At 59.3% G+C, this 12,097-nt stretch overlaps 1 protein-coding gene across 23 annotated transcripts in view; it reads left to right on the top strand.

The window, feature by feature from the left end:
• The window catches only part of LRSAM1 (leucine rich repeat and sterile alpha motif containing 1), a 33,821-nt gene extending 22,543 nt beyond the window's left edge, over window positions 1-11,278 (top strand). For 17 of the 23 annotated variants that reach the window (XM_086325072.1, XM_086325083.1, XM_086325075.1 and 14 more), the window contains 9 exons: window positions 315-402; window positions 1,391-1,465; window positions 3,249-3,329; window positions 4,709-4,804; window positions 6,075-6,173; window positions 6,622-6,753; window positions 8,027-8,108; window positions 9,513-9,649; window positions 10,562-11,278. In XM_086325072.1, the coding sequence (XP_086181198.1) occupies window positions 315-402; window positions 1,391-1,465; window positions 3,249-3,329; window positions 4,709-4,804; window positions 6,075-6,173; window positions 6,622-6,753; window positions 8,027-8,108; window positions 9,513-9,649; window positions 10,562-10,687 (916 nt within the window). In that variant the 3' untranslated portion in view covers window positions 10,688-11,278. Of the gene's footprint in view, window positions 1-246; window positions 403-1,390; window positions 1,466-2,875; window positions 3,330-4,708; window positions 4,805-6,074; window positions 6,174-6,621; window positions 6,754-8,026; window positions 8,109-9,512; window positions 9,650-10,561 lie in introns of those variants that run through there. The other 6 variants (XM_086325066.1, XM_086325065.1, XR_015136316.1 and 3 more) reach the window with 5 other exon arrangements.
• The last annotated feature ends 819 nt before the right edge of the window (window positions 11,279-12,097 follow it).

Here is a 12,097-nt window from a genome sequence, read left to right as displayed (position 1 = left end):
GTCGTGAGCTCCCCGTTGGTGGAGGGTGGGTGGGCAGAGCCAGGCCACCACTTCAGGGGGGTGTCGCAGAGAGGATTCCCAGAGATCACCTCCCCAGCTCCAGAGACAAAGACTCTGCCACCGCCCTGCCAGGGCCGTGGGATTCAGACAAAACTCCCATGTCCACCCAGCCCAGGACATGGCCCCCAGTGGGTGCTCCATAAGCCTTGTTGAGTGAATAAATGGTTTATCTCCATCTCCTCCAAGGTGCCTGGCACACAGTATGTGCTCAGGAAATGTTCAGAGGGTGAGTGAATTTGCTGTCTTTCTGGCAGCATGGCTGACATGGATGAGCGGTTCCAGCAGATTCTGTCATGGCAACAGATGGATCAGAACAAAGCCATCAGCCAGATCCTGCAGGAGGTGAGCCCTTGCCCAGGGCATGGGGCGGGGGCACAGGAAGGGCGCAGGGAGCCGAGAGCTGGGCGGCTCAACTCCACGTGGAGGCGCTGTTCTGAAGAGCGTAAGAACCAAGATGCTCAGAGAGTAGAAATGCACAGACCGTCAGGATGAGGGGCAGGGAGAGGGCTCTCTGGGTGGTGGTTTCCGCTCACTGAAGTCAGGAGAGGTGTCCTTCCCGGGCACCCCCTCCCCGTGCTGTATGGGGCTCCGTCCTGAGGATCTGGTGGCAGTGCCCACCCCCACCCCCCCTGCAGAGTCGGAACGAGCCCCTGACTTATCCCTTCCAGTCCCGCCGCCCTGTATCTGCTCTCCCTTGGGCTTAGTGGGCGCACAGCAGGTGCTACTGTGTGGACCAGCCCAGGAAGGACCCCTCCTGACTTCCTCCCTCCTCTGTCCAAATTGTTCAGCCCCAGGTTTTCCCATGGACCCTGTCAGGGTTCCCCCACCCTCTCATCTCCTCTCCTTTCTCCCTCTGTGACGTCATCCTCCCATCACGGGCCCATCACTCCCTTTCCTTCCTTCCCAACTCTGATCTCTCTCTCCTTCCCCCCACGATGCTGTGGACTTAGTCCTTGCAAGATTGTCTGAGGAAAAGGCTGTATTTCTCAGAGAGGATGTCAGGCCTTGGGGTTAAGATGAGGCTCTGAGCTGGACAGACTTGCGTGCTAGTGCCAGCCAGTTCACTTTCCCAAACCTCACTTTCCTCATCTGTGAAATGGGGCAGTGAAGGCGCCTCCCCCGACCCCCATCATCGGTCGTTCCACATGCACCACGGGGAGAGCCACGAGCACATGGCCGACAGGTAGTAAGTGCTTAATAAGTATTATTTTAAAAAACATTAAGCAAGTGAGCTGAAAAGTTGTTGTCTAAGAAGGAAAAGGCGTAGGTTAGGGTATCTTTGAGGCAGGTTGTATTTGGGCCCCCTGAGCGGCCATGCTGTCTGTCACAGAGCGCCATGCAGAAGGCAGCCTTCGAGGCTCTCCAGGTGAAGAAGGACCTGATGCATCGGCAGATCCGGAAGCAGGTGAGCGCGGCCCTGCCCCCCAGGCCCGCCCTGTGGGCATTCAGAGGCCGCAGTTAAGGTCTGAGTCCTGGCTCCTCCAGGCCAGGCCGGCAGGAGGTCTCCCCAGCACGGGGCGTCACCTACTCGGGGTGTCTGGAGGTGCCTGAGACAGCACTGTGGGTGCTGGCTGGTGGGACCTGTGCCCACCACTTGTCACGATGCCCAGAGCTGAGGGAGGGAGGCCCTGACCGCTGGGCAGCCCCACGCTGACCAACCCCAGGCAGGACCTCTCAGCCGGCTCGAACCGCAGTCTCCTGTGGCCCGGATGGAGGAGCTGGGACAGGTGACGCCCCACCTGGGTGGGCGGAGCCCTGAGGAGGGGACGTGCTCTCGCGTGGCCTCCGCTGCTGACCCCCGGGTGACCTTGGGTGAGCCGTTGCCCAGCGGGGCTGTGTCTGGCTCACTACTCTTCCCTGGGCAGGTGGCAGGGTGGCTGGAGACAAGCGAGCTTTCAGGCTACAGGACGCACATCACGTCGTATTCAGCACACTTTCAATTTCACATTTTGCATGGTTTTTTTTTCTTCTTCTTCTTTTTCTTTTCTTTTTTGGCCAAAACCAACTTACCTTTTTATTTCTCCTTTAATTTCAACCCTACATTGCCGGACATGAATCTCATTCCTCTGACCAGGGGTTGGTGGGGTCATAAGGGCAAAGGTCACAGGTCAAAGGCACAGAGTAGAGAAGTCACTGGCTGGGGGGGTCTGACCCCCAGGACTAAAAGCCCCCACTCACACCCTGGAGGTATGTGATGATCCCCTAGATGTTCTCACTATGGGTGGTTCTGACTCACCAAGCCAACTGTTCCTCTGGAGACCACAAGCAGGGACAACCTCAAGGAAAAGGCACACTCATTTACCCGCTGTGTGTCCTTGGGCAAGTTACTTAATATCTCTGAGCCTCGGTTTCCTTGTCTGTGAAATGGAGGTAGTAATACCTCCAACAGCAAGGAGAAGCGATGGCAAAGACGCGTAAAATGTGCCCAGCACAGTCCTAGCGTGTGCCGTCTCTATAAATGTCGCCAACTATATTACTGTCTGGAGAAGGCAATGGCACCCCACTCCACTACTCTTGCCTGGAAAATCCATGGATGGAGGAGCCTGGTAGGCTGTAGTCCATGGGGTCGCTAAGAGTCAGACACGACTGAGCGACTTCACTTTCACTTTTTACTTTCATGCATTGAAGAAGGAAATGGCAACCCACTCCAGTATTCTTGCCTGGAGAATCCCAGGGACAGAGGAGCCTAATGGGCTGCTGTCTATGGGGTCACACAGAGTCGGACACGACTGAAGCGACTTAGCAGCAGCAGCAGCATATTACTGTTACTGTAATCCAGTTCCTTCCGTTCCCCTCCGCTCGCCTCTGTGTACAGCTGTCTAGAGGAAGCAAGAGAATTGGACTGGCAAGAGGCTCTGAGAATTCCGTGTCTGTTCTTCACTCTGGCCCGCACCTTGAAGGAAGCCCCTTCGTCCCACACACCCTGATGGGCACCCTCTCTGGGCCGGCCCTGTGCCTGGCTTTTGATCAGCAGTTCTGGCTGGGATAAGCACTCAGGCCCGTGAGATAATGAATTCTGTTTAAAGCCCCGCTGATAAGGTTTACCAGGTTCTCAGTCCCCTTTATTCCAGAGCCTCCCCCGCCCCCCCAGAAAGGATTCTTAGGTCCGCTTGGCCATCCAGGAGCAGCAGTGCAGGACTGAACCGTGTTAACGTGAATTAAAAACCCCTGTCTCATCTTCTGTTTAGATTAAGTTAATAGAAACTGAGTTATTGCAGTTGACACAGCTGGAGTTAAAGAGGAAATCCCTGGACACAGAGGCACTGCAGGTACGTTTAGGGCTCCCTGGCCTGCCCTGTCCCCCCACTACACCCCCACTGACGAGACCTCCCGCTGGTGCCCCACCCCTCTCAGCTGCCCTCCCGCAGACAAGGCGGTGATGCCTCGACCCCAGAAGGCTCGTGTGGGCCCAGCGCAGGCCCAGGTTAGGGGTGGGTCAGCCTGTTGCTAGGCAGGAAGGTCAGAGGAAGGAGGGTTTCATTGCCAAGGCTCACCAGGCTGCATCTCCATCTCCGTGTTGTCTATGTTTTGGAGCTGGGTCGCTACTGAACTCCCTACCTCTCTCAAGCCATGCTTCTGGGCCACTGGTTCTCACAGCTAACACCCCCGAGGGGACAGCATTCTTGGTGTCCCCAGGATGTCTGGAGGAGAGGGCCCATGTCACTCCCTGCAGGCAGCTCCTCTGATCTCTGGCCCTTACTGTGTGCCCTGGGCCGGGAGGGGAAGAGGGGCAGAGGGGCGGCCCTTTCCCTGTTCTGTGTCTCAATCTCTCTACACGTTCACAAGAGGGGCTGGGTCCATGGTGTGAGAGGGCATGTGCCCCATGCCCGGCTTTTGAGCAGAGCCTTCTGTCTGTCCCTGTCCCTGTGTCTGTCCTCAGCAGACACGTTTTTGTTTATCCCATGGACTTCTTAATGCGGAAGAGAGCTAGGGTCTGGAGTCCTGCTCACAGGTCTGCCACTGTGTGACCTTAGGTAGGTTGCTTCCCCTCCCCAGGCCTCCAGGCTGCCCCTGCATAAAATAGAAGGAGTCTTCTAGACCCAGCCTGTGTCATGGGGCCATCAAAGATCAGTGGGACAGACCTCAGCCATGCAGAGGTTAGGGGCTCTCAACCCCCAACATAACCACTGTGCTTGGTGGGTTCCTATCTCCTGCCTGTTGGAGCTGTGGGGCTCCCATTTTTGGGGTCTCCATGCGATTTTCCAAGAGGAAGAGAGGAGTGGAGCGCGGACACAGACGGGCTCTCTGGAGTGTGCCCGTTCCTCCATGCTGGCTGGCGTGGGCCCCTCACCCCTCTTGCCCTTTGCTTCTGCCCAGGCGCTCTGTAGTCAGTCAGCCCGAAGTTGAGGTCCCTGCCGCTTGTCATTTCCTTTGTTTGGTGTTTTGCATCACTGCACTGTCATTGGTCACTAGATCCCATGCCCGGCCTTACCCGCCGGGGAAGGGAGGTACAGGCTGGGAGAAGGGCACCTCCACTCTCTCCCCCTGTCCTCAGCCGGAGATCAGGGACAGAGCCTTGATGGGAGTCAGGCCCACCGTGGCCCCCAACTGAGAACCAGTTGAGGGGGTGTCCTGCCGCCGCGCTGTGGGGACCTCGGGGGCCGGGGTGCCGTGAGCTCCCAGCACTGGCCATGGTCTTGTGTCGCAGGAGATGATCTCAGAGCAGCGCTGGGCCCTGAGCTCGCTGCTCCAGCAGCTGCTCAAGGAGAAGACGCAGCGAGAAGAGGAGCTCCGGGAGATCCTGGTACGTGTGTGGCGTCCACGTCGTGCGCGGGGTTGCTTTCTCTCTGTACTCGCGCTGTTCTTAGACCCACGTCATGCGCCGGGTTCCTTTCCCTCCAAGCCCACTGTTAGAAATGTTTCGTTATCCTAGACATCCCCTGAGCTCCACTGTGGGCCGGGCCCTGTGCCAGGCACAGACAACAGCCAGGCCAGTCTCTTCCTGAGCCCCGCACGAGCCCAGGGGGTACGTTTGTGCCATTTGGTACAGACCACGTTAACATGTGCTGTGCACGGCCAGCCTTGTCGTGGCCAGGCTCCCGCCCACAAGGGACCTTGGGGACTCGCTGTCCACCACAGCAGAACGTGACCATCAGGGTCACAGGCTCCCAAAGAGAGGTGTGTCCACAGTCCAGAGAGGGCCAGGCCAGAAAAGGAGAGTCACTTAGCTAGGTCCAAGAGGGGCCGCCCAGGGAGCTAGGGGATGCCCGGGTTGCAGTCCCACGGCCCAGCATGCAGCCGCGGTCCTGGCTGGGCGGCTTGGTGGCTCAGCACAGGCTCCAAGCTGGGTCTGAACCTGGCTCTGACTCGGGACGGCCCTTGGCTCTTGGGTCGGCTGCTAATCACTCTGCTAGTCGCTCAGTCTCCTCACCTGTGACGTCGAGACTGCTTCACAGAGTTGTGAGAACTGAGTAAAAGGGCATCTCCCAGCGCACAGCAGACTGGCACCGAGTGCCCTGCTGCTGGTGTCACGAGTTTACTCCTCCGTCCCCAGCACCTAGAATAGTGCCCGGCCCAGAGCAACACTTGCGTTGTTTGTTGAGTGACGGGGTGGAGGAATCCGTGTGAATAGCTAACTTCCTTGCGCACCTGTCTCTGTGCCCAGGTCCTGTGTGGACACACCTCTCTCCTGTTCTCAATGCTCCGGCTTTGTGGGTGAAGGTGGGCGAAGTGCCCTCTGAAAGCTGAGTTACCCTAGCATCCCAGTTCTCCCCCTGCTGGCACCCAGAGTACGCGCCGAGCCTCCGGGGGGAGACGGCTGCCTACGGCTTTGTTTTTGCCACAGGGAGATGGGAAGGTGTCTCCCCTCCAAGTCATGACGCCCGGGGCGGCGGGGGGCAGGGGCGCCAGGTGTCAGCCGCCCAGGTTCCTGCAGATGAAACAGTGAGACTTAGTGGAGGGGGATGTTCTTGGTAAAACACCAAGTCCGTCCATATGCCGTTCACAGCCACCCGTGCCATCAGCGTTTCTATTCACTGACTCGTAACTAACAGTGTCTGCTTCCTTCTTGGCAGACGGAGTTAGAAGCCCAAAGCGAAACCAAGCAGGAGAATTACTGGCTGATTCAGTATCAGCGGCTCTTGAACCAGAAACCCTTGTCCTTGAAGCTGCAGGTGAGAGTTGCGGGCACGCCCACCCCGCGGGAGCCCTGGGCCCCCGCAGCGCCAGCTCGCTGATCTGTCTGGTGGAATTCCCTTCCCATCTCTGGGGACCGGTGCACCAGGGCCTGTGCTCGGCCTGGGCGGGCACAGAAATGGGGGGCGGGCATTGGTTCTGGTGGCGGGAAGACAGTTCCTGCCGGGTGGAGCCCGCTGTGCACTCACCTCGATGCGCACTTACGTTGCTGGCTTTGTCAGGTTTACTGCGTGGCGGTGAACTAACTGCGTCATGCCTCTGTCTCTCTGCCCTTACTTAGCCGTCTTGGTAGGAAGAGTCCCAAGAATACATTTTACCTCTTGCGTTACGTGTATCTGAACTCTTCGTGTGCTGTTGTAAGTCACAGCCTCGTGGTTTTTCCCCGTCCGTGGTACACTGGGCTTCCCCGACGGGTGTGTCTTGCAGGAAGAAGGCTTGGAGCGCCCGCTGGTGGCCCTCCTGGTGGAGCTGTCGGCCGAGCACTACCTGCCTATCTTCGCCCACCACCGCCTCTCACTAGCCATGCTGAGCCGGATGGGCCCTGCGGACTTGGCCAAGGTGGACCGCGGCGGCCCCCCGAGGGAGGTTAGGGAGGCGGGCAGGGCCCTGACCCGATGGCCAAGGGGGGACTTGCCCTTCACGCAGTTCTCGGCAAGGCTTGCCGTCTGGAGATGTCTTGGGGCCGCCTTGCTCCCAGCGGGCCAGGACACCTGCCCTGTCTTCCCCCAGTCACCTGGCTGCAAAAGCCAGAGCTGCAGGTGCTGCGGACCCCAGATTGTCCCCTCCGCCAGCCCCTTTCAGGTGGGATCTTCACATCATAGGCTGGGCAGGTCCTTGCAGGTCATCTGGACCGTCCTTTCCCCACATCCTGGGTTGACAGTTGTATCGGCAGCACTGCCTGCGCCTGGTACAACCTGTGTGAATTCATTTACTCTTCAGAAGAGACAAATGCTGACTCTGGGGATACTTAACAGTGCTTGACACTGTTAAGCATGTTTTACATATAATCGTGTTTTAGATAAACATCTAAGCGTGTTTTACATATACATTCATCGAATCCTCATAATAACCTGGGCTTCCCAGGTAGCACAGTGATAAAGAATCTGCCTGCCAGTGCAGGAGACACAAGAATGTGGGTTCAATCCCTGGGTCAGGAAGATCCCTTGGAGAAGGAAATGGCAACCCACTTCAGCATTCTTGCCTGGAGAATCCATGGACGGAGGAGCCCAGCCGGCTGCGGTCCATGGACTCAGAGTCGGACACGACTGAGCACACACACGATAACCTGGGCAGGCAGATACAGTCATGGTCATTTTTCAGGTGAAGACACGGAGACACAGCAAGGTAGCAGTTTGCCTGAGGTCACATGGCGGAGCCATGTCCAGCCCAGGCGGCTGGTCTGGTGCGGGGGCCGTGCTGTCGCCACTCTGCTGAACTGCCTGGTCCCTTGACAGAGGCAGACACAGACCCCGGGGCTCAGAAGGACCATGTGGGCCGTGTTGCCCACGTTCAGGAGCACTTGCTCTGGAGGCTGAGGGACTGAGCGTCTCGTGCGGCTACTTTGCAGCTGTTCGGCCTCGGTGTGAACCACCTGACTGTGTGAACCGACAGCCCACCGTTGTAGGCCCAGCCCCTGCACTTGCTGGACAAGGGCTGCCAGTGCTGGGTTCCCTCTCCTTCAGCCGCACTGATGGCCTGGCTGTCAGCCTCCACGTGTCTAGTCGAAGGTGCCAGAAGTCAGGGAGGAGGCGGTCCTGGCGGCTCTGTGCTGCGCCGCAGGCCCCCTGCCCAGCCGTGCCCAGGCCCTGACCCGCCCCCTCGGTCCTCGCAGGTGGGCGTCTCGGAGGCCGGCCTGCAGCACGAGATCCTGCGCAGAGCCCAGGAGCTGCTGGACGCGGCCAGAGCCCAGCCAGGTACCGACGCCCCGCCTCTCCCAGCAGAGCCGTACGCAGGGGCGTGGCTGGAGCATCACCTGTTTCCCTTTCAGGACGAGTCCCAAGGGCCACTTCCAACCCTTGCCAGTCCTTAAGCTTCCCTCCTAAACGAGCCATTTATAAATGGGAAAAATAGGCCCCAAAATGGAAAACGTGAGCTTTTCCTCCGGTGGTGGAGGGACCCTCCTGGCTTCCCTAAACCCACCCTACTGACATCAGGAACCACATACTCAGGGTCCCTGGTGTAGCGGGAGAAACCCGCTGGACCCAGTGCCCAGCACTGCCCCCAGGGCAGGTGTGTGTGTGGACTGAGAGGCAGGGAGGGGCTGTGGCTGAGTGGGGGCAGGAGGGGTTGTGGGCGGGGTTGGGGCGTGGGGAGGAGTCGGGGTCCCCCCTGCTGAGCAGGACAGAGGTCGGGCCTCCTTGGTGCAGCCCCACAAGGCGGGCACCCCTGCTGCCCTCCTTTGAGGGATGAAGAAACTGAGGCCAAGAGAGGGTAACCCTAATCCCGAGGGCTTCTCCTGACCATGGCCGCCCTCCGAGGAGGGGCCGGGGCAGGACAGCGCCTTCTTAGCTCAGGGGCAGCAGATCCTCAGGCATCTTCCTGACAGTTCTCCAAATCCCAGGACTCAACATATGTTCCATGAAATAGAGACACGCCCCTCCCCCCACGCCTACGTGGTGGTTTGGGGGGCACCATGAGGCCCTTAGAAGGTCTAGGGTGGTTGTGACAGGCTTAATTATAAGAAATACTACTTGTAATTTAAACCACAGACTAAGTGAACAACATGTGCCGTGAGGGGAGGGGGCTCGGGGATGAAGAGCCTCGGGGGTCACTGGGGCACGTGGTGTGATGAGAGATGGATTCTCATTCCTGCTTTGGGCACCTGGGCCCCGGCAGAGCATGCTGGCTTAGGGCAGAGCAGCGGGTGTGCGGGGGCTCTCCAGGGCAGGGGGAGCAGCCTCGAGTCCTTTCCCTGCTCCTCTGGGCCCCTGCACCTGGGCCCCTGGTGGAGAATCTGTGCTCAAGGTCAGGCGCCCCCCAGAGCCCCTCACCCAGGGTTCCTGGCCCGGCGGCCCCACCCCAGGTGGCCTTGTGGCCTTAGGCAAGCGGCTTTCCCTCCCTGACTTCTCATCTCTGACAGTGATGAGCCCTGTTTGCAGGGTGGCCCAGAGGGGTTCAGGGTGAGTTAGGGGTAGGGGGCCCCAATTGCCCGGGGTCCTGGCCCTCCCACTGTATAGATGAGGAATGAGGCTCAGCAAAGAGAAACAAGAGGGTGTGTGGGAGCTCCCCCCACCTCTGTCTACGTAAGGCAGGCTGGGCCGGGGAGGGACGGGGTCAGATGGTCAGGACCCTGGCTCAGCCTCTCTCTGTCCCCACAGAGCTGCTGAAGCCACCTGAGGGCGGGGTCCTGCCCACAGCCCCCGAGGAGCTGCCTGAGGCAGTGAGACCCTCAGCTCCCCCCGCAGAGCTGCTGGAGGTGCAGACCTCAGAGTGTGTGGTGTGCCTGGAACGGGAGGTAAGTCTAGGGGTGATGGGCCCAACCTCCGGGGCCACCATCCCCGCCCCCTACCCGCCTGCCCAGCACCTGCCGCCCTCTCAGGCATGGGTGATTCATTCTGCCGAGAGTTTAGAAATATGTTGTGTTCATTAGAAATTTTCGAAAATACAGGGAATTAAAATGACCCATGATCCCAGGACCCACAACATGAGCAACGCTGACAGCATTTGCTGGGCCTTTTTTTTGTTTTTTACAGAAGAGTTTTTTAAATTCATGCAGGGTAATTTCCCAAGTCATTGAATATCAACAAAATTTCCTCTGGAGAGGTTTTTTTCAAAACTCCTAGTTTTAACAACAAAATTAACAGCCGTTATAAAAAATTAACGTAGTATATAAAATAAACCCCTGTTCTCTCCACCACATGATCCTACTTAGAAAAGGCCACATGTTAACAGTTTGGTTACCCCGTGGTCTTTGCTGGCCCCGGGGAATGCCATGATATGGGGGTGGGGGAGGACTTGGTTATGAATTTAACCAAACCTCTCCTGCTCTGGGCCCCAGAAATGGCTTCCTGTCTCTCCTAAAAAGTGGAAATGCTGAGGCAAAGCATGGAAACGTCCGCGGCTTGTGATCCATAATGTTGGGGTCATTTTGAGGCAAAGTGCATAAAAATCCCTAAATTGGGAGCAACCTGCATATCCTGTAACAGCAGGGCTGGTGAGACAGGCCATGGACCACCCTCCCCCCAACCCCGAACGGCTGCTACAGAGGGCCGGGGCATGGACGTGTCCAGGGAGGGTGGTGGCATCCTGTGGTGGACGGGGAATGGAGTCTGACGACTCTGTGGTCACATCTTCAGGGGGAAGGACAAGGGGCCGGGGCACCAGCCGGGGTGGGGCCCTGACGTCCCCGCTCTCCCCCAACCCCCAGGCCCAGATGATCTTCCTCGACTGCGGCCACGTCTGCTGCTGCCAGCCGTGCTCCCAGCCCCTGCGCACCTGCCCGCTGTGCCGCCAGGACATCACCCAGCGCCTCCGCATCTATCACAGCAGCTGAGCGCCGGCCTCTGCCGCCCTTGGGCCCAGGGCTGTGCTCCCTCCTGTTCCCCACGGGCTGGTCCGGCCCTGCACCGTGCCGTGCCCCCGTCCTGGGCCAGGCTGAGACAGGAGCGTTCCTGCCCAAGTACTGAGCGGTTTAAATCCTGTAGAGGGGGTGGGGGGACCCCTCGCGGCAGGACCACAGGGTCTGGGGTGGGAGCAGCGGCAGCCACACCTCCGTCTGAGCCAGCACCGAGGGTTCCAGCTGCCTACAGTGGTCACAGCCCCTCCTGGAGCCTTGGTGTCTTCCTCAGGGGAACCCGGGCAGTGCCGTCCCACTCAGCAGGGGTGGTGGGAGCCCTGGCCCAGGGCAGGGGTGGCCACCGCGGCCTGTCCTGGGATCGACTGGCCAGAAGGTGTTCAGCGCGGGCCTGGTGCCCCAAGCAATGTCAGCCCCTCCTGGCCTCCCTCCCTGCTGCCCCCTCCCCCGCTGAGCTCTGGGCCCCTCTGCTCCGCAGACCTGCACCTCCTCTCCCCATGCAGCTCAGGAGAAGACCCTGAGCTTCAAAGACCTGAAGCAGGAACCTCAATAAACCCATCTCCAGCCTGCTCCTCCTGAGTCGTCACTGGGCCCTGGTGGAGCCCAGGGAGGGGGGAAGTGGCAGTGAGGTGTGTGAAGTTACCCACACCTCCCTTTTGCAGGTGGAGAGACCGGGCTCAGGAGACAGGCTCAGAAAGTCCTCGGAGCAGATGGGGCCATGTGGGCCACCTTGTGTGCTGTGTAACCATTATCCCAGACCAGGGGCCCCGGGGCCCTGCAACTGGGACAGAAGCATCTTGACTCCAAACCCGTGCATTTGTGCAGGTCGCTCACTGCACAAGTCCAGAGGGAGCCGTGTTCCTCGTGCTTGCGGCAAAACTTGTTCGTGCGTTTTGTGGCAGATCGTTTTGAGCCGAGGGCAGCTTTCTCTCTGGGCTAGAGACAGGCCTGCTGGGGCGCCTGGGCTCTGCCTCCAGGTAACTCGGACCCTGCCCAGCCTTCCAGACCCTACATCCCCACTTGTTCAGTGAGGGACAGTAGGGGGCCCTGACCCAGGCCGGTGGCCACCAGGGGGCACTGCGGGCTCATCCTGGGCCCCGTGTGAAAGCCGGTGGGACGCAGGGCCAGGCCCTCTCCCTCCCTGCCTCACTGAGCCGGTCAGTCCTGTGGCTGAAACAGGTGACAGCCCCTTGTGGACCGAGTCCTGCTTTCCAGGTTCCCCACACACACACCCCGTCCTGAGCTCCACTCAGCTAAGGGGGGAGATGGCGGCCTGAGATGGGCAGGGCCACGTTGTGGAGCAGGGCATTTGGCGGATCTCCTTGAACCCTCACGAGGCCCCCTTTTATAGGTGAGCAGTCTGAGGCTGGGTTTGGTGACTTGCCAAAG

The sequence above is a fragment of the Bos grunniens genome, chromosome 11, assembly GCF_055505025.1.
Source record: "Bos grunniens cultivar Pamir isolate PY7600 chromosome 11, Bosgru_T2T1.0, whole genome shotgun sequence".
Lineage (NCBI taxonomy): Eukaryota > Metazoa > Chordata > Mammalia > Artiodactyla > Bovidae > Bos > Bos grunniens.
Note: the sequence above shows the minus strand (reverse complement) of the source record. Positions and strands in the feature narration are given on the sequence as shown.